This window comes from Idiotropiscis lumnitzeri, chromosome 7 (genome assembly GCF_059441095.1).
Source record: "Idiotropiscis lumnitzeri isolate Australia: NSW breed Sydney's pygmy pipehorse chromosome 7, RoL_Ilum_1.0, whole genome shotgun sequence".
Classification (NCBI taxonomy): domain Eukaryota; kingdom Metazoa; phylum Chordata; class Actinopteri; order Syngnathiformes; family Syngnathidae; genus Idiotropiscis; species Idiotropiscis lumnitzeri.
Window position 1 is genome coordinate 14102730 of NC_142397.1, and position 17933 is coordinate 14120662.

Genomic DNA, 17933 nt, shown 5'->3' on the forward strand with positions numbered 1-17933 from the left:
CATGTTAGTTGGGCTTGAAATGAAGGGAAATGGGAGTCTAGTCAAAATTCCCGACTGTTTAATTGCATGATAAATGTTGAGGTGATGCCAAAGTAACACATGTAACCAACAACACATTCGCAACATGGGCAAGAAGCGTTATGTTTCTTTGTTTATTGATGTACCTCCAACAGCGATTCTTCTAATAGTGCTAGCTGTATTTTCTTGTCTTCCTCTTGTTGAAGCAGCCTTGTTTTCTCTGTCTCCAATTGTGGTTTCTCATGTTGTATGGTCAAGGCCAGAAGCTATTCACAAGCAAACAAATACGTGCTTATATTGTCTTGACATTGTTCTGCTCAACTAGAATTTAGTGCTGGCGAATTGAAAAAAAAACAAACAAACAAAAAAAACAATCACCTGTCCTTGCAGACCCGCCCTTGTGGTGGTAAAGTTGACCTCCGTAACCACAGAAACGGCATCAGGGGGGATGAAGGGAGCAGGATTTCGTGTGGCCAGGAAAAGTCGGAAGTCCTCATTGTAGTCAATAAGCTTGTCACCAATCTGTACAACGTATCTTGGGCCTGTGTGCATGTGCATGCAAACGTGTGTTGCCAGAAAAGAAAGAAAAACCCCAAGAGATTCAGTTTTTCTATGATATGCCTTAAAAGTACCTCTAACATGAGACCTTTAGTTTTTCCGCGACTGTACTGAGACTTTCTAATGCAAAATGGCTTCTGTCTTTCCGCTTCCTTCCTTCCATGGCCAAGAGCCCGGTTATCTGTCCATTTTCAAAAAGGATTTTGAAGCAGTATCGTTATAAATTTTGCCCCACTGCGATATAACAGCGCAGCTGATTTACACAATAACTTCCCCCACACAAAGTTTTGCCGCCCATGACATGGAAGGTGGGCTGAACTACATTTCCGGCACACAGACCACATGTACACATCATGACAAAGCCAAAAGATAAGCAGAGCTGCAGAGATAGCACAAATTTGGGTTACCTAAAAGTGTTTCGAAGCATTAGCTTCTGACATATTGCACATAGTAAAATGTTTGGCAGGATTAGCGATGTTGGGTGATTGTGTTTGGAATTGTGTAATTTGATGGCTTAATGACAGAGTGGTGACAGAAATTAACGATGTCGCGAAAAATTCATATTTGAAAACAAAAAAAAAGTGGGAGTTGAGATTTGAAACCACAACTTTTGAGAGGCAAAACTGCAAACCACAACACTGTGCCACCAGTCATCATTCCAAAATGCTTCATCATTTTTTCTACCTTAGAACACCCTGACATATGTCAAATACAAATGATACAAAATGTGAATGCTATAAAAAATATATAGTTGAACATGGCAATGAGTAATAGAGTTTAAACAAATGTGATGCATCAGTAACATTACCTTAAAATAATCAAATTTGCTTTTGTGTACTGTACAAGCGTACCTTGTGCGATGAGATCTCTCCTCAACAGTGGATAGAGTACAGGTTCCACTCCATCCATTTCTTGAATGATGAGAGTTTTTCCAAATCTGACTGCCAGCTCCAGGGCAGTCATGAAGTTGCTGTCCTTTGTTGACATACACATGTGTGACTGTTATAAATATCAGAGAGGTAGCGAAAAACTGCAAAACACCACACACTACTTGAGCTATATCAAATGAAATCTGATTTGTTTTCAAAATAATTACATGCCAGGCAAAACCGTTTTGTACTACTCCAGTCGTGTATCAAGGGACATTATAAAGTGGCTGCCTACGACCAGACATTAGTCATTGTCTATTTTCTGGCTCTGGTGGTACACTGGCCTAGTGCGTGCACGGAGACCCCAAAAACTGGGATGCTGTTCAATCGTTATCATTGCATCGCTTCAGAGAGCAAGCCATTTTGAACACTTGTGGAGTCTGTGGACTGATCAACAGTATTGATTTAGAAAAAAATACAATATTTACCAAATGTATTAAATTGTGAGGTTACGGCCGTATGCCAGCAATATGTTAATTTAATACTTCTTGACAGTGTTGGTCAAAACAGCAAGCACTTTCAACAGTTCACTTAAAATGATGTGGCTATGTATACTTGATAGTTAATTACGTCAACGGATGTCATAGTTACCTGTTGGTTGACAACATCAAGTCGGTTTTGTTTGAGATGTGTGCAGAGCCACTCTGTGGCTCGGGAGGAAGGGTCAATGAGAAAAGGACATGCAACACTCTGAGAAAAAGAAAAAAAAACACCATGTGTTTAGTCATTTCAGGATGTCTTGTTCTCTATAAGGGCTGGATTACTAGGAAATGAGGTGTACGTGCACATGAGTGACCTCCAGCTCTATCATCATGCAGCTATGCTTATAGGTCAGCATATAAATATATATGCAAGGAGAACAAGTCGCACCTTATTACGGCCAGCATGTACATGATCGTACTGACTGTGTGCAGGCTAAATCCATGGACGGACGTACTATTGCTGCTGAGACAGTTCTTTTTTGGGGGGACTATTAACACATTTCATGTTGTTGCTGTAGGTATTCGAAAAGTAAACAAGTTTACAGTTTTATAAACAATACATTTTTTTTTATATATTTTTCCATGGATGGGTGAACCTGTGTATATATGGTATGTGACTTGACATGTGAATGGCATCAGCACGAACAACACAAACACATAGGAATCCTTACCCGTAACTTAAGTTCATTGATCTATAAGACAGAAATGGAGAAACAAAACACAAATACAGATGTAATATGATCATGTGAATGACAATGGGCTCAGTGCAGCTGTTTGGTACTTTGAATGACAATTAAAAAAAATATATGCATGCAAGAAAGGCATGAAAATGAGTGATCGAATACAGATGGAAAGGCAAGATGACAACATACCATTAAACTGCACTGTGATATATGTAGTACGTATTATAAATATAAATCATATTATCACTAAAGACAAGAATAGCAATTAATTTCCAACCTGTAGTATGACAATGGCGTTCTCCATGGAGAGGTCATCGGACGGAAGCCCTTGACTCTTCCAGATTAATTGTTCACTCTCCAATGACAGGAATGACCTGAAGTCAAATTCTGTACAAACAAACATAACCAGAAATGAAGAATGTGATGAGCTTTGGCCCGCCAAACACAGCTGAGGGTTATCTATTATTTTATGAATAAATATAAATTATATATTTTACTTTCCTAACGATTAATGTGCTGTACATATGTGCCGCAGAAAATCATACAAATTCACTTTCATTTCCTCATGTGCCTTTCTTGCAAATACATCAGTTATGCAGTCAATTAAACAGGATAAATAAATTTGGGAGTCAGTTGAAAGCATACCATTTAAATGCATATGGACTTTTTTTAAAACATTTTCTTCAGTAAAATGCCAAATGTTAAATGTGAAAATATGGACTGTACGGACACATCATGGGTTAGCCACAATTCCACACCCTTTAGTTACAATCAAACTCGAGGGATACATCTTCAGTTCTTTTCTGTTCCAACGTGACTTTTCTCAGTGCACAAAGAAGAACATTCTGGAAGCCTTTAAACGTGGTCAAAAGAAAACAACTCATTTTTGTTTTAAGGACTTCTTACAATAAGCGAGATGTCCAACTGGAATTTGTCCATTACGTGTTTGAATGATCTTTAATTGTCAAAATCACATTTACTTTGCAGTCCAGATTGAGCCATCCAGGTTTCTAGACAATGTCGACGACGATCTTCAGGAGCCGCAGACAAATATGTGATGAAGGCTGCAGCAAGCATCGCCCTCACAGGGAGTGTATCTAACTCATTCTTTATCTCCAACATCTGACAGAAGTAAAGAAGAAAAAAATGGGAGAACATGGAAAAAAAGTCAAGATAATGCATATTCATGACTACGGGAGCTGAAGTCAGAGATAAAAATGGGTCTTCTTTAAAGCACTCTATTATCATACTATTTTAATTTCTCATGGTAATCTAAAAGTGGGGCCAAAAGTTGTCACCTCAAGTTCTATTAATAATTTCTTATATAGACTATATATCAAGTTCTCATAATATGGCTGTATAACTTTTTGTAATATATACGGCACATATACATATACACAGGGCGGCACGGTGGACGACTGGTTAGCACCATGGCCTCACAGCGCAGAGGTCGTGGGTTTGATTCCAGTTCTGGCCTTCCTGTGTGGAGTTTGCATGTTCTGCCCGTGCCTTCGTGGGTTTCCTCCGGGTATTCCAGTTTCATCCCACGTTCCAAAAAAATGCATTACAGGTTGATTGGACACTCTAAATCGCCCTTAGGTATGAATGTGAGTGCGGACGGTTGTTTGTCTATGTGTGCCCTGTGATTCACTTGCAACCAGTTCAGGGTGTCCCCTGCCTGCTGCCCAAAGATAGCTGGGATAGGCTCCAGAAACCCCCGCGTCCCTAGTGAGGACAAGCGGTACAGATAATGGAAGGATGGATATATATACACACTGATGCCCCTGAACCACGGCAAACTAACTAAAACGCATTTCAGTATTATGAAGCTCACCAACGCTGTCATTGGGTTTAAACAGTTACTATATATAATATCCTAATCTGTTTACTATCTGTGAATTATTGTTAGGACTTTGTAGAAAGATGTAACATTACCATTAGAAGCAGAAGAATACAGTGTTTTATAAATGTAAGGAGGGACTAAACAGGTTTTCTTCTTCCCATTTTTTGGGGGGGAGTGGTACATATATATGAGATGTTTTGCATTATTCTCCTCAAAAACAAACAAATAAATGAAATGAAATTGCCCGTTTGTGTGTGTCAGGTTAAAAGAAATGCAAGTAGACAGTGAAGTGTTTCTCTGGAGGAAATGTTGAGGAATGTTGAGAGTGTGAGGGAATGAATGTGTTTGTGTGTCAGGAGGAGATGGAGTGTTTTAATTAACACCCAGACAGATGCTGTTGAAAGAAGTTAAACAGCCAAATAAGTGACCCGAGACATCAGGGCCCCATCTCTTTGTCAACACAAAGTCTTTTGTGCATCTATTTTACTACATTATGGCCATAATAGAAATGGCAGTATCAATACTTCACACAACCTGTGTATTCCATCGCTTGTGTTCTCCGTCCAGTTGGGAAATCAGTTGCTGGGCAGCATTGATTGTGTCCTGAGCTTTTGTCACTTCAGCCTCCAGCTTAGCTGCCTCTGCAGTGTGACACTGAAACCTGCCAGAAAGAAAGAAAAGAGGTTGCTAAGGCAATATATATACCAGGGGTGGGAAAACTTTTTGATTGGTGGGCCACAATGGATTCTAAAATTTGACAGAGGGGCCGGACCAGGAGCAGATGGATGTGTTTGTGTAAACTCACCCCATCGGAGAAAAGAATACATGTATTTTTAAATGAAAATGAACAAAAGTATTACAACAAAATATCTGTCTTTGTCACACCACAGTATTTAGAAAATAAAACATTAACAAGGTTTATTCATTTTTTCATTTTCGGCGGGCCGAATTAAAACATTCAACGGGCCACATGTGGCTCCCGGGCCGCAGTTTCCCCACACCTGATATATACTCTACATATAAATCGAATATAATCAAAATATTTTGATGGTAATGGAGTTTTTAAAAAAGGTCATGTGTTTTCTGCATATGCCACCTGCACCAATCCACACACTAATTGACCTATTTCTTCTTCTTTACTTAATTTGGCAGCTTGCTTGTGAAGTGATGACTCCAGAGGTGAAAATGTCTTGCTCTCTCTTTTCTTTTCCTGCTTACTTTTATTTTAAGCAAGTACGGCAGCTCGTGTACTGGATCTCAATTGTTTGTACAGATGGAGTATGTGATGATTAAGTCTGTGTTGAGAACAATAAAAAAGGAACTCAAGTACATTTACTATTAACAGAAGTTCTTATAGGACAATAGTGCTGAATGGCGTAATTAATGTACAGCCACATAAATTTTTTTTTGGGACGAAGCAAGGAACAATAATTGACTAAAATATTTGTCATTCATTTGTTGTGTTATAGAAAACCTCATGCAAGAACAAAAGAGGGTGGTGATATGATTCACATGTAATTTATATTTATCTTGTTGAGAAGCACATTGTAAGGATACAGTAGTGCAAGAAAAGAGAGAATTAATATATATATATATATATGCAGTATGTTATCGACCTTTAACCTGATTGTAATCCTCATGGCTCGTACATTTTAAGAGAGAGAAAATAGATAAACTATTCAAGGAGCCATGATTGTTAACATCCTTGATGACAATAATAGCTAGTGGCAGTAAACAGACAGTAACAAAAAATTTGTTCAAGGATGGCTGGCTGACATGTAGACTGAGCATCTTGCAATGTGATGAGTGGAACCTTGAGGAACACGTTAAACAGCCAGTTGCTCCTGATGTCGTCAAAGTCAATTTCCCAAAGGTGAGAGTGTAAGAGATTATGTGGCGTATTACAGCAGCTGTGGTATCTTGGTTAGCTCCTGCAACCTGCAACTCGCTTGCAATTCGATGACATTTTTAAAGTAGGCTGATTTAAAATGATCAAATCAAGTTTTATCACTTGCCACTGCTTGTATGATTGAGTCCTTATTCTTGTGCTTTAACATTTGCTTAGCAACAACCAACTTTGTATTAAACATTTTTTCCTGTCATCTCAGACCTTCCTTAGATTTTTGTGAGGTTAAGGTCAGAGCAGATGTGTTGTTCCACACGAAATTCAAACCAGGACTTTATAAATTTATTCATGCTGGAACAGAAAATTGCCTTCCTAAAATAGTTCCCACAGTCAGAAGCATAAAATTGGCCTCTCACACCCACAAACAAACAATCTGGCATAAATCTTTGGCAATGTTGCCAAACAATGCTAAATTCAACATTCATTAACAAAACTTAAACAACCAAGGTTTAAACTACTAGCAGATTAAAGGAGGTTCATACTTCTCTTTGAGCTCATTAACCTTGTCTCCGACAGAGTTGAGTAGGCTCTCAAGCTTATTTCTTCGACTTTCCGTTTTCCTCAGGTTGCTGGACAAGCACAATAAATAATGTTATCAACATCAAGCAAATCAGATTGGCAAAATAAAAAAATAAAAAAATGAACGAATGTGTTAAGGGTTGTTGGAACTCAATATATAGCATTTGCTTTTAGTTGGGGTCATTTGACATTTAATAAATGGGTAAAAAAAAAACTCAATATTAACTTCAGGTGATTCAGCTCTCATTCATCGGCATTGAATGGGAGGCAATCGGATGCATGTGGCTACATGCCCATCCTGTACAACACTGGACTTAAAACTTGGAACAGCACACTAGGATAACTGCTATGGAAGAGGCCAGCGCAAGAAAATGTGTTGTCATGGGCCTATGGCATGACTCCCTCTTGTGACTGCCGCCACATGGATGAAAAAAAATCTTTATCGCCTAACAAAGTCAGCCATCACAATTCATCTCAGGTTTGATAAATCACATTACTTGTGCTCAATTTATTTTTGCGTACCATATTTTCTGGACTATAAGACGCGCATGCATATAAGCCGCAACAACTATTTTTTTTGGGGGGGGGGATCTACATTTATTTAGCATATTTTCTGAACTGTAGAGCACCCCTACTGGCTAAAGAAAAATCCACAGAAAAGCTTCACCGTTTTATGAGCCGCATGGTTCAAAACCTAGGAAAAAAGTAGCGCCTTATAGGCTGGAAAATACGGTATACTCCTCATACTACACACATAATGACGTGTGCAGCAATTTTGCATATTTAAATTGACAGACATAATCCTGGTTGATAGCTTTCACACATGATTACTAACGTAATCCCATTTATCACATGCAAACCTGAAGTAAATCAGACTTTAGGTGTACTGATTATGTGATGTGAAAATGGCTGCTGTGTCTAAGCTATATCCTTAAAAGTATGAAGTATATTGAAGGCAGTATGCGCATTTGGTTGTGTGTGTGCTCACTCCATCAGTCCAGCCTGCTCTCGCTCAAGAGGCTCTATCCTCTGGAGGACATGGGAGTACTGCACATTGGCTTTGACCCAGGCAGCCAGAGGGGCAGCTGCGGCACTGGCACGTTTCGCATTCTGCCCGTGACAACAGGACCACAAGTCACAAACAACACTGTTAATCAGTCCAAAATGTATTTGTATATAGGGGCCTACTCACCTTGGGGTCGAAAGAAGCCTTATTCCTGTAAAGCAGCTCTTCCACACTCTGGCGAATCTCCGGGGTGATGTTCCTGACCTCGAATGTAACTATGTCCTCCCTCACGCCGCGCTTAGCTAGGAAGCTAAGGATGGGGAGTTATGAAAATACAAACAGATGGAGAAAACAGAAACAATTTACAACAACCTTATATTTAGAAAAAGCTGAACGATCACAATATTTAAAGGCTAAACTCATGCCACTGATATTTATCACTTGAGGAAAAACACAAAGTTGTTGACGTTAGCACTGCTCAGGAGCAAAATAAATAATTCCCAATGCAAAATTTGTTTAAGGGGCCAACAGCTATGTTCACGTCGGACTGCAGTTTTTATTTTTTATTTCTTAATCACAGTACAAATAGAGAGCATAAACCACACAAAAACATGAATATGTTAATTATATACTGTTGTCTGTTTCATTTTTGTTAAAAAAGGACAACAAAAAAACGACAAATTAGAAAATATATAGTGCCTCTCCAGAAGTACCTGTGTTGATTGTGGTTGTGGGCAGAAACCATTTGGCTTTGAAGCCAAAATATGAATATGATACCAATTCATATGATAACATTATTTGTGAGTTCACATTTCTAGATGGGCCAACGTAAGAAGCAGAGGACAGGCTAAAATAGACTAAGATAAGACTTATTTACTGTAGAATCTAGAAATTAACATAATTCTTTTTTTGATAACTGAAAACGACAACCACGATATGGAACATATTTTTAAATCAACACCCATCTAACTGACAGTCAAAGAGGAGCATTCTTTTAGTTGCAATTCAAGCTGTTGCTTTTATTGCATATCATAAAATACATTTTGACCTCTGACTTCTGCATTTTGCTTTTGGAATGTTTCATTATTATTATTTCTATCATTATTGTTATTATTTCTTAGGACACTTGCACAGAAGCTAGCATGTTCACCCTTTGAGCCTGAGGCAGCTGTTGTATTATTCAAGAGGTTGTACTATTCTCATTAGTTTAATTAGTCCCAAAAGATTAACGTGTCATTTTATTTCTTTTGTTTCCTCTGTGTGCATCCTTAAAGCTGTTCCTAATGCCTCGACCTTAGCTCACCTCTTCATGCTGACCCAGGAGGTGTCGAAAGTGCCCATCAGTCTCAGGACGCCCTCCAGGATGTCCCTGATGACATCAGGTGGCATGCGGAGAGAGCGGATCTCAGAAAGAGCTTCAGGCTTGATGTTTCCCACTGCTTGCTTCGCCTCATCCACCAAAGGCTTTAGGAAAGAAATAAAGTAAATGCATTTGAATGTGCCCAAGCTACGGTGGAGGACAGCACTTGACAAATCAACCTGACAACCTACCTTTACTTCCTTCAGTTCATCCTCAATATTGCCTTTCCGCTCTTCTATCTTGGACACTTCTTGAGCCATTCTTGCTTGAATCTTTTCCATCTCTGCCTTCTGGTCACTTGCATTCTATGGGGCCAACAATTATAAGTTACTTTTATTTATGGTAGATTAAAAAAATTATTTTATAGCGACAACCACTGAAACTTTAATAAATTCTGTGAAACTACCCGTTTCAAATGTCGACAAAGGAAATAACATGACAATTGTCAGAAAGACAAATGTAATTCTGTCACTGCAATTGCACCTCACCCTTGTCCAAGGCTAACCTTTTCATTGATTAAACCGTCTTCCCACCCTCCTGATTTGAGAGCCTCCTTTTCTGGTTTTCCACTAAAAATACATTTTCCTTACATAGTGTCATGCCATATTTATGCTTTCATCATGGCCAAGCCTGATAATGATAATGGACTCAAGCAATACACGACTAGACTAGACAATATTACAAAGAAACTACGAGAAATAAAATCAAGGCTAATGTTTACACAGAAGGAAGTCGAGGACATTTAAAAAAAGTCATACTAAACAAATGGAACACTGCAAAAAATATGCAAACAGAAATATATAAGATATGCTTCTGGTTTTAACTGATAAAATAGACTAGTTGGAAAGCTAGTCAACCTTTATTTAAAAAAAAAGTAATTAATGACGGCAAAATTATTTCTAGTTTATCACCCTCACTATCTATTGCTATCTGCCACTGGCCACCGGGATTAAACTACTGACGCTCGCTGGTTCATTCTCTTTATTTTTCATCGTTCCTCAATCGCAATTTGTCCAAAATGAAATAGTCGTATTCAGAATATCTAGATATAAAATACAACAAATGAAATGAAACAAACAGATGAGTATTTTTGCTCAGTGAATATGGCCTTCTCAGAGAGGAATATGTCACGCTGCTTGGAAATGCAATCGATGCAGAAGAAAAGAGGTGTTGTAAGTCATAGGGGACAATGAAAGACATGTTTCACCAAGACACTCAAACTGGCTGCCATTCAATTTGCAGACGACAATACAAATCCAATCAAATGATATACCTGCATGGATGTGGTGATTTCCTGTAAGGCAGAATCGGCCTCCTGTTGTTTAGTCTTCAGCAGCACACTTTGTTCGGCAGCCCGCCTCTTCAACTCATCAACCAGTGCCTTGGCTTCATTAAGCTTAGACACACCAGCCTGAAAACACAAGTCAGGGTCATTTGCGCTTTTCATATTAACAATTAGATGGTTTAATAGCAGCCGAGAAATCAAGTAAGAAATCACTGTGACTGTGTCGATAAACGACTACATATAGTTACATTGCATTCATTACCTGCAGATGTTGTTGTCTCGTTGTGAGCTGCGTCTGCTTCCTGCTATAAATGGCATTGTAAAGGTGTAGGAAGGCCATATACTGGCTGGGTGTTGCACCATGTTCTCGGCAAGACTCATGGACCATCAGGAACAGGTGGCTAACATCATCCTGTCCAGGTCCTTACCACACATCATAACAGAACAATATGGGAATGAACAAACTTCAGATTTATGCACTGAAGTAATAATAATAATAATAATAATATCCAAGCAATTGGAGTTAAACTCACTCAACGTCACAAACTGCTGCCTTTCTTGATGTAATCTCTTAGCCAATTCAATGTTATATCCTAGTCTCATGGTGTTTCAATTAAACATGATTGATGATATCAAATGTGTTCTGAAGATAATCAAAGGGCCTTTATTATTAGCTTTTTTTGGCTATGGAGTAATGTGAATCCTCATATTTCTCGAGATTTGTGTTAAATTTGTGATGTAAAAATGAAACCAAAAGGAAACTTAATCCTAAAATACATTCATACCTTTCGTTGCTTTCTTTTCACCTTCATTCTTCTCACCTTCATTGCTTGCTTTTGAAAGTAATAGCTCAGGAATCTGAAAAACACAATTTTATGCAAACCCATGCACTCTACGCGTAATAATAATTGCTTATAAATAAATGCATAGCAGATGATATATTCATCATTTTTAGAAATATTCATACAATAGAGTCAAATCCATCTGACCTTCTTCATGCTGCTCTCCGACCATCCTTCCATCCACTGGACAGAACACTTGCGGTAAAAAGCTGGATTGCTCTCACAGCTGATGGTGAAGTTGGGGTTTGAACAGTCCATGATTAGAACAATGTGAAGATTCTGCTGGATTCCTAAGGGAGATTTGACACAGAAGGATGATCAGGGGAATATAGTATTACCATAAAAGCTTTTCCTCAAAAAATTTGACCACAAGTGCACGTATTTGTATTCTGATGTGCGTATTTTTTTGGGGGGGGCGGAACTGAATAATGAGCTATCAAGAGGATTTTCAGTAGTTTGACTTTAACATTAAGCCATTGAATAAATTTCTGCCTACAGATTAAACTTTAGTGAGCCTGCAGCACTTCAATTGTACATTGCTCTATAAGAGACAAGGAGAGATGGTGACAGATACAGAACAATGACAGAGCAAAACCGCTGGATGGTCTGAACAAGAGGAATAGCCATCCATCCATCCATCCATCCATCCATCTACAGTCCAGATAGCACGCACGGAGTCTAAAAGACTGCCAGATAAATGCAGCATACTAACGGAAGGAAAAGTAGTTGTATAGGGGTCCAGTAAATCCCTCCTGAGAAGCTGAATCTTTGAGAGATGAGAGAAGAGGCTCCAGCTCTTCTGGGGTATACAGTCCGGGAACCTCACCTTAAGACATATTCAACGCAGATTGTTAACTGAAATTCTAAATTATGTAAACATGTCCAAGCTAGATAATTTCTTATTAAATGAAAACACGTACCAGATGAGAGCAGGCTGTTGACCATCTCCAGGAAAGAGGAATGGACAAACTGATAGTCCTCCAACAGGAAGACAACCTGCTGCCCTTCCAGTCCAGCCAACTGCATCACCTGTACAAAGTAACGTGTGAAGCACAAAGAGTGTACACGCATTTTACAATACATGCAACAATAACTATGATGACAAAATGTGGAATGAAACCAACACTTACAGTCTTGAGATCATTCTTAAAATGCTTCAAGGCATAACCACGAGAGATCTTTGGTGTAAACAAGGAGTATCCATGCATGTGTGACACCAGGAACGTGGCTGTGTGCCGCCCAACCCCACTCCGCCCCGCCAGGAGCAGAGAGCCACCGGGCCGGCTCAGCACGCGATCGAGCCTGGACACAAAGTCGCACACTTCCCAGAAAAGGAGGAGGTCCAGCTCTCTGTTATCGCGACTGTACAGCGCTAGTCCCTAGAGGAAAAGGTGCACAGACACTATCATTTTCCAATACACAACATAATAGACTCAACAAAACTGAGAAGGAGAAAGAAAAACAACAATAGTCAGTAAAAGGTAGCTATGTGCAGTTTACTTTGATATTGAAGCAAACAATTCAACACATTATTGTGTACCTTCTGAATGACTTGCTTGAGGTCAGAAGAATGCAGACGTCCCAGTTGTTTACCATGAGGAGGCAGTGGCTGCCCTGGAGTTATTACAACCCCCTCAGAGACTCCCCACGTTACATAGAAACCATCTGAAAATGGGAAGAAAGAAAAATAGTACCCAAATGTGTGCACATCCACTGACAGCGTGAATAATTTGGCGAAAATAACATGAATGTATAGGAGCGTATGAGCGTATTTTTTTTTTCTTTTAATCCCTCATGTGTCAGTTCAAACTGAGCCTCGAACAGTTTGTTTCTTGTAGGTAGGGAATGAGGAAGGAGAATGATAGAAAGGTATTTCCTACCAGTCATGTTTTCAAGAGCATCAGAGCTCCAGTCCCCACGGATGATGGAGGAGAGGATATTATCAAAGGTGCAGAGATCTTTGGAAGAAACTAGCCGGTCTCTGAAAAGCCGCCGTGCCTCGTGTGCTACCACCACCAGCACACTGTCGGTCACATCTGATTGAGCTTGAAAATGAATAAATAATCAATCAAAATGATGTTTTATCTTATTTCACTAAGCTACAGTAGCTGTATTCCCAAATGAAAAGAAAAATGTTGCAAAAAGAGTTACAAATAATCCCTCCCCATGTATTAGGTTACCTGCAGTGAGGTCATATCGTAACAAGCTGAGGACCCATTCTGTCAGGATGCACGGGGTAAAAAGGTAGTGACTATGGTCATCCACTGTAAACTTGGCTTTCACCTTTTAGGAACCAAAGGGAGTTGGAGTAAATGATTAACACAGTGCAGCAAGACAAAAGATTTGGTAAAGACTACCTTCATGGTTCAGAAAAACAACAAAAAACAACGCAAGTGGAGTAAAATGTCAAGTATATCACACTTCAAGTCACAGTAAAAAAAAAAATATATATGGATCCAGAACACATTTTAGTTCATTTTTAAGTCATGCTATAAATACAAATGTGCATTTTTTTAACTGATCGCGAAAGAAATCATAAAAACATCGATCATTTGTGTAGCAATTTTTTAATAATCACTAAAAATAAGGCTGAACAGTAAAATTACTGTCAAACTTAGGTGTTTAACAAAAAATTATTTGATTCTTCAAATCGGTCGTGATTTGACCAACTCATTTGAATACATTTTAAAATTGTTACTTCCATAAATCGCATCATACCCAAGTGTACTGGGAATCATATTGAATCATCTTTTATGGAGAGATGCACATCCCCAGTTAAATTTACTTATTGTGTTTGCTAACAAAACACAAGATTGGTATGTACTCTGCATCTCGTGCCTTATTCTAGGGTTACAATGTACCATTCCAAAGTTGACTGAAGATCAGAGGGATAAAAAGGAAACACCAATTATTATAGTGCTATAGAAAAATCAGGCAGTGATGTTTCATTGCAATAATAAATTGACAAAGATAACAGTTTTTTCCCTAATTTAAATATTGTAAACATGATTCAGTTTAGGTGCATCAAATCAAGGACTAATAGACTGAGAAACAGTTTCTTTCCAAGAGCCATCTCCATTCTAAACTCTCACACACACACACGACCACCCTTACCTTGCAGAACAGCAACGTGATGTGTTTTTATATATCCTATCCAGTATTATTTTCCATTGCACTAACTATTCTCTTATTTATCTAATTTATATATTTATCTGAATTATTGTTGTATTGCACTGGAGAGGGGAGCTCTCTAATCTCGTTGCACACTTGAGTACATTGACAATAAAGGGATTTCTGATTCTGATTCTGATTTATACTATTAGAGATCATGCTTTCAGCAATTAGTTTGGCCACAAATACAGATGTTAACAAAAATGTCCAGTCTAATTCAGTACCTGTTCATAGAGCTGCACCAGCGAACCAGCCAGCTGGTGTGTTTTCCCGGCGCTGGCCCAGGATGCTTGGCTACCAAGGCTGTGTTGGAGAATTGGCTGCAGGTACGCTGAGCAAATAGTCTGCAGCTGCTCCCGGTCTGGATAGCTGAGGCAGAAGAGCAGATGGAGACAGATAATAGAGAAACAGTAATAGCACAATTTATAGTGATGAAATTGATCGTGGGAAAATAACAATAAAGAAGGTGCAATGACCAGTGCACTTACTCGATGTTGCAGATGCGAACTATCGATGAAAAGCGGGACGTTAGTAAATGGCTCCCAACAGCGCCACCTGTTGACATTGACGCAACCACCTGAACGTTCTCCAGGCTTACCCACTCCAGATTTTCATCATAGAACCCTTTCCATGTCAACACCTGCAAATGGAAGAATGGGATAAACTGAGTTAGGACACTATTGTGAAGGTTCATGACATTGTATACTGCAAATCAAAGTTCATATGCATGTATGCATACATTTAAAATGCTGTTTGTGTCATTAAATAACTTTTTCAAGAAGGTTTTGTTTTTTGGGGTATTTATTAACTTCAATCACAGCAAATTACTATTCTTGCCTTCAGCAGTCCAACTGCTGACGTGCGATAAGAACATCAACCTTCTAAATAAGTTAGCAGCCTTTTCACCATCTCATTTAAACAGAAGTCTCGCATTACTGATTTGAAGCGAGTACATTTAGAATAGTTATTTCATGCGTTCTATTCCGTTGGACCTATTCTTCATACAAAGGTTGTACCTGTTGCAAGAAGGCTGTGAGGTTGCTGGTCCCCCATTTGTCAGGTTTGGGTAGGTTGATGTCCTTTAGGTAGAGAATCAAGTTCTCACAGTCCTTGGGTCTGAAAACTCGACCGGTGTTGGAGCTGAGCAATAGGCATGTCTGATTGAGCTTTTGGAGAACGTGGCGAGATGAGGTCTGGGCACTACAGTGAACCACCGCCACTTGGGTCGAGCGTAGCCGGGAGAAGGCAAAGCGCAGGAGCATTCTAGATGTTAAGAAAACATTTTTTAACATGAGTTCAGTCAATATTCCCCATGACTCAAGACAACAGTGAAACAACTTTCTTTCCATATTATTGTGGCTGGGATAGGACAATAGAGGGGGATATTTGTGAAAAACAGAACCTGTTAATTATGTTTACGTGCTGCAAAAACAAAATTAATGTAGTCTTACAAGGCATTGACTAAAATAATGGAAAAATAAACGGAAAACTGAAAGAATAGAAGCTCAATCCTTTAATTCCTTCACATGAAGGAAGCAATTGCAATTACTTTTGAGGCAAATTCAAGATAGCCTTGAACCAAATAACCTATAATAAAGACAAAAGTTGACGCAATCTTGCCTATATTTGAGCGACTTAGCCTAACGATGCCTCCAATCTCTAGTACTGTCGTCAAAACAAGATTAAAACAAGAAGGCCTTTTTGACAGTGCCAATGATATACAGATGAGGCTGGATGGAAAAAAATAGTGCAATTAAGTGAAAAAGAAAACTCTCTGTGGAATTATTTAAAATACATTTGTGGATTGTGATGAATCAGCAGCACATAATTAGAGTTAGGTCTCTATACGACTTGGCATGCCACATCATTAAGTACACCTGTACAGTTAATGTGATAAGACCATTACAAAAGCTGTAAAAACATGTGCCTTTACAAAGATAATAAAATGTAATTGAGATTGACAATGGGAATAGATGCACTATTAAAAGTGTACTAATTACTGCAGCAAGGTATTAATTGCAGTAAATGCATTTTATTCCATAGCTGCATAAGCAGAGAACGTACTAGAAACACCTTTCATCGCCCAATAGTGAATATATGTCTTAGAAAGTGTCAGTCAAAACCCAGTATATTTTTAAGGCAGAATTTTTTCAACAGCTCTTATTTTTCATCTTAATAGACCGAGCAAGTGTATCTAATCATGAGTCTGTTCAGTGGATGAATTTTACACATTGGTGTGCAGTTACCCTTTGCCGCAGCCCTCTGGCCCCACCACCATGAAGGGTTGCCTGTGTTGAGCAGTGAGCCAAGGGGAGAAGCAATGAAGTGCCCTCTGCATATCTGGAGTCTCAATAACGGGCAGTGAATTTGAATGAGAGAGCTGCTCCAGCCTGAGACTGTCAGGCCGCTGCAATGTATAAGCTGCAAGATGGCCGCTGTCAGGGTCGTAATAGGTATCAAGTGGCTTTCTGATGTTTGGTGGGGTTTCACTGGCCCAGCTCAGCAACTAGAAAACAAGACAGACAAATATGGCAGGAAACATGTTTATGCATCCTCAAATCTATGATCAGAGGTTATATATATATATAACGGATTGTGTGGACTATAAACTCTTTTAATTTCCTCAAAAATCGACAGAGCGTCTTGAATGTCGACAATTCAAATCTCTTCCTATCACGTTCGCATTCTCATCCGCATCTAATCGTGAGCAGGCCTCTATATTTTTTCATTATTACAAAACTAGGACCACTTCCTGCTTCTGTATCAAAGAATCATGACAAATGTAGTCCTGCTAGCCTAATGCGAGGTATTTCTGGCGGCGTGTTTCCAATGTTACAATATCATTGCAGTCTGTGAGACCGAGAAGTAACCATAAAGTTCAATTCCTTTATATTTACATAAATATTTATGGTTCTGGAGTGATATTCCATCAAATAACAAATATTCACATTCATATACGTATATACAAAAAAGGCAACTTAACAATAAGGCAAATTTCTGTTCAAATGAAGGCTATTCACGTTAGGCGAGCTAAGTGAGTTTCAACGCAAGATGGCCGCCGGAGGTTTCACTTCTCGCGACAACGAGTAAACGACATTGTTAGACCATTTGTAGATAGATAAGTCCATGTTGCTCAGCGTGGTCCAAGGATATGCTCAGGGAGTTTGTGTGAATGCGCAGACTCAATTTGAGGGAGCATTGTAGAGTTCCCAGGTTAGAACAGAAAAATAAATATAATGGAGTGATAAGGGAGATGCTTATTCATGGTTTGAATGTCTTTTAACGATGTAAAGTAGCAAAGGTGTGGGTGTAGCAGAACGAAAACGCAAGA

General features: G+C 39.0%; 1 protein-coding gene across 2 annotated transcripts in view; it reads right to left on the reverse strand.

Annotated features, from left to right (window-relative positions):
- dync2h1 (dynein cytoplasmic 2 heavy chain 1) overlaps positions 1–17933 on the reverse strand; it is a 74986-nt gene that overhangs the window by 26301 nt on the left and 30752 nt on the right. The window contains exons 46-72 of one of the 2 annotated variants that reach the window (XM_088300497.1): positions 16849–17108; positions 15619–15865; positions 15091–15242; positions 14827–14971; positions 13612–13714; positions 13312–13476; positions 12972–13096; positions 12562–12810; positions 12352–12460; positions 12144–12257; positions 11579–11721; positions 11375–11447; positions 10852–11012; positions 10578–10715; positions 9496–9609; positions 9248–9408; positions 8131–8254; positions 7927–8048; positions 6902–6988; positions 5048–5174; positions 3651–3792; positions 2948–3057; positions 2659–2679; positions 2097–2195; positions 1428–1551; positions 397–560; positions 165–284 (exon numbers count right to left, since the gene is read on the reverse strand). In XM_088300497.1, the coding sequence (XP_088156623.1) occupies positions 165–284; positions 397–560; positions 1428–1551; positions 2097–2195; positions 2659–2679; positions 2948–3057; positions 3651–3792; positions 5048–5174; positions 6902–6988; positions 7927–8048; positions 8131–8254; positions 9248–9408; positions 9496–9609; positions 10578–10715; positions 10852–11012; positions 11375–11447; positions 11579–11721; positions 12144–12257; positions 12352–12460; positions 12562–12810; positions 12972–13096; positions 13312–13476; positions 13612–13714; positions 14827–14971; positions 15091–15242; positions 15619–15865; positions 16849–17108 (3699 nt within the window). The remainder of the gene's footprint in view (positions 1–164; positions 285–396; positions 561–1427; positions 1552–2096; positions 2196–2658; positions 2680–2947; positions 3058–3650; positions 3793–5047; positions 5175–6901; positions 6989–7926; positions 8049–8130; positions 8255–9247; positions 9409–9495; positions 9610–10577; positions 10716–10851; positions 11013–11374; positions 11448–11578; positions 11722–12143; positions 12258–12351; positions 12461–12561; positions 12811–12971; positions 13097–13311; positions 13477–13611; positions 13715–14826; positions 14972–15090; positions 15243–15618; positions 15866–16848; positions 17109–17933) is intronic. The other variant, XM_088300498.1, reaches the window with a different exon arrangement.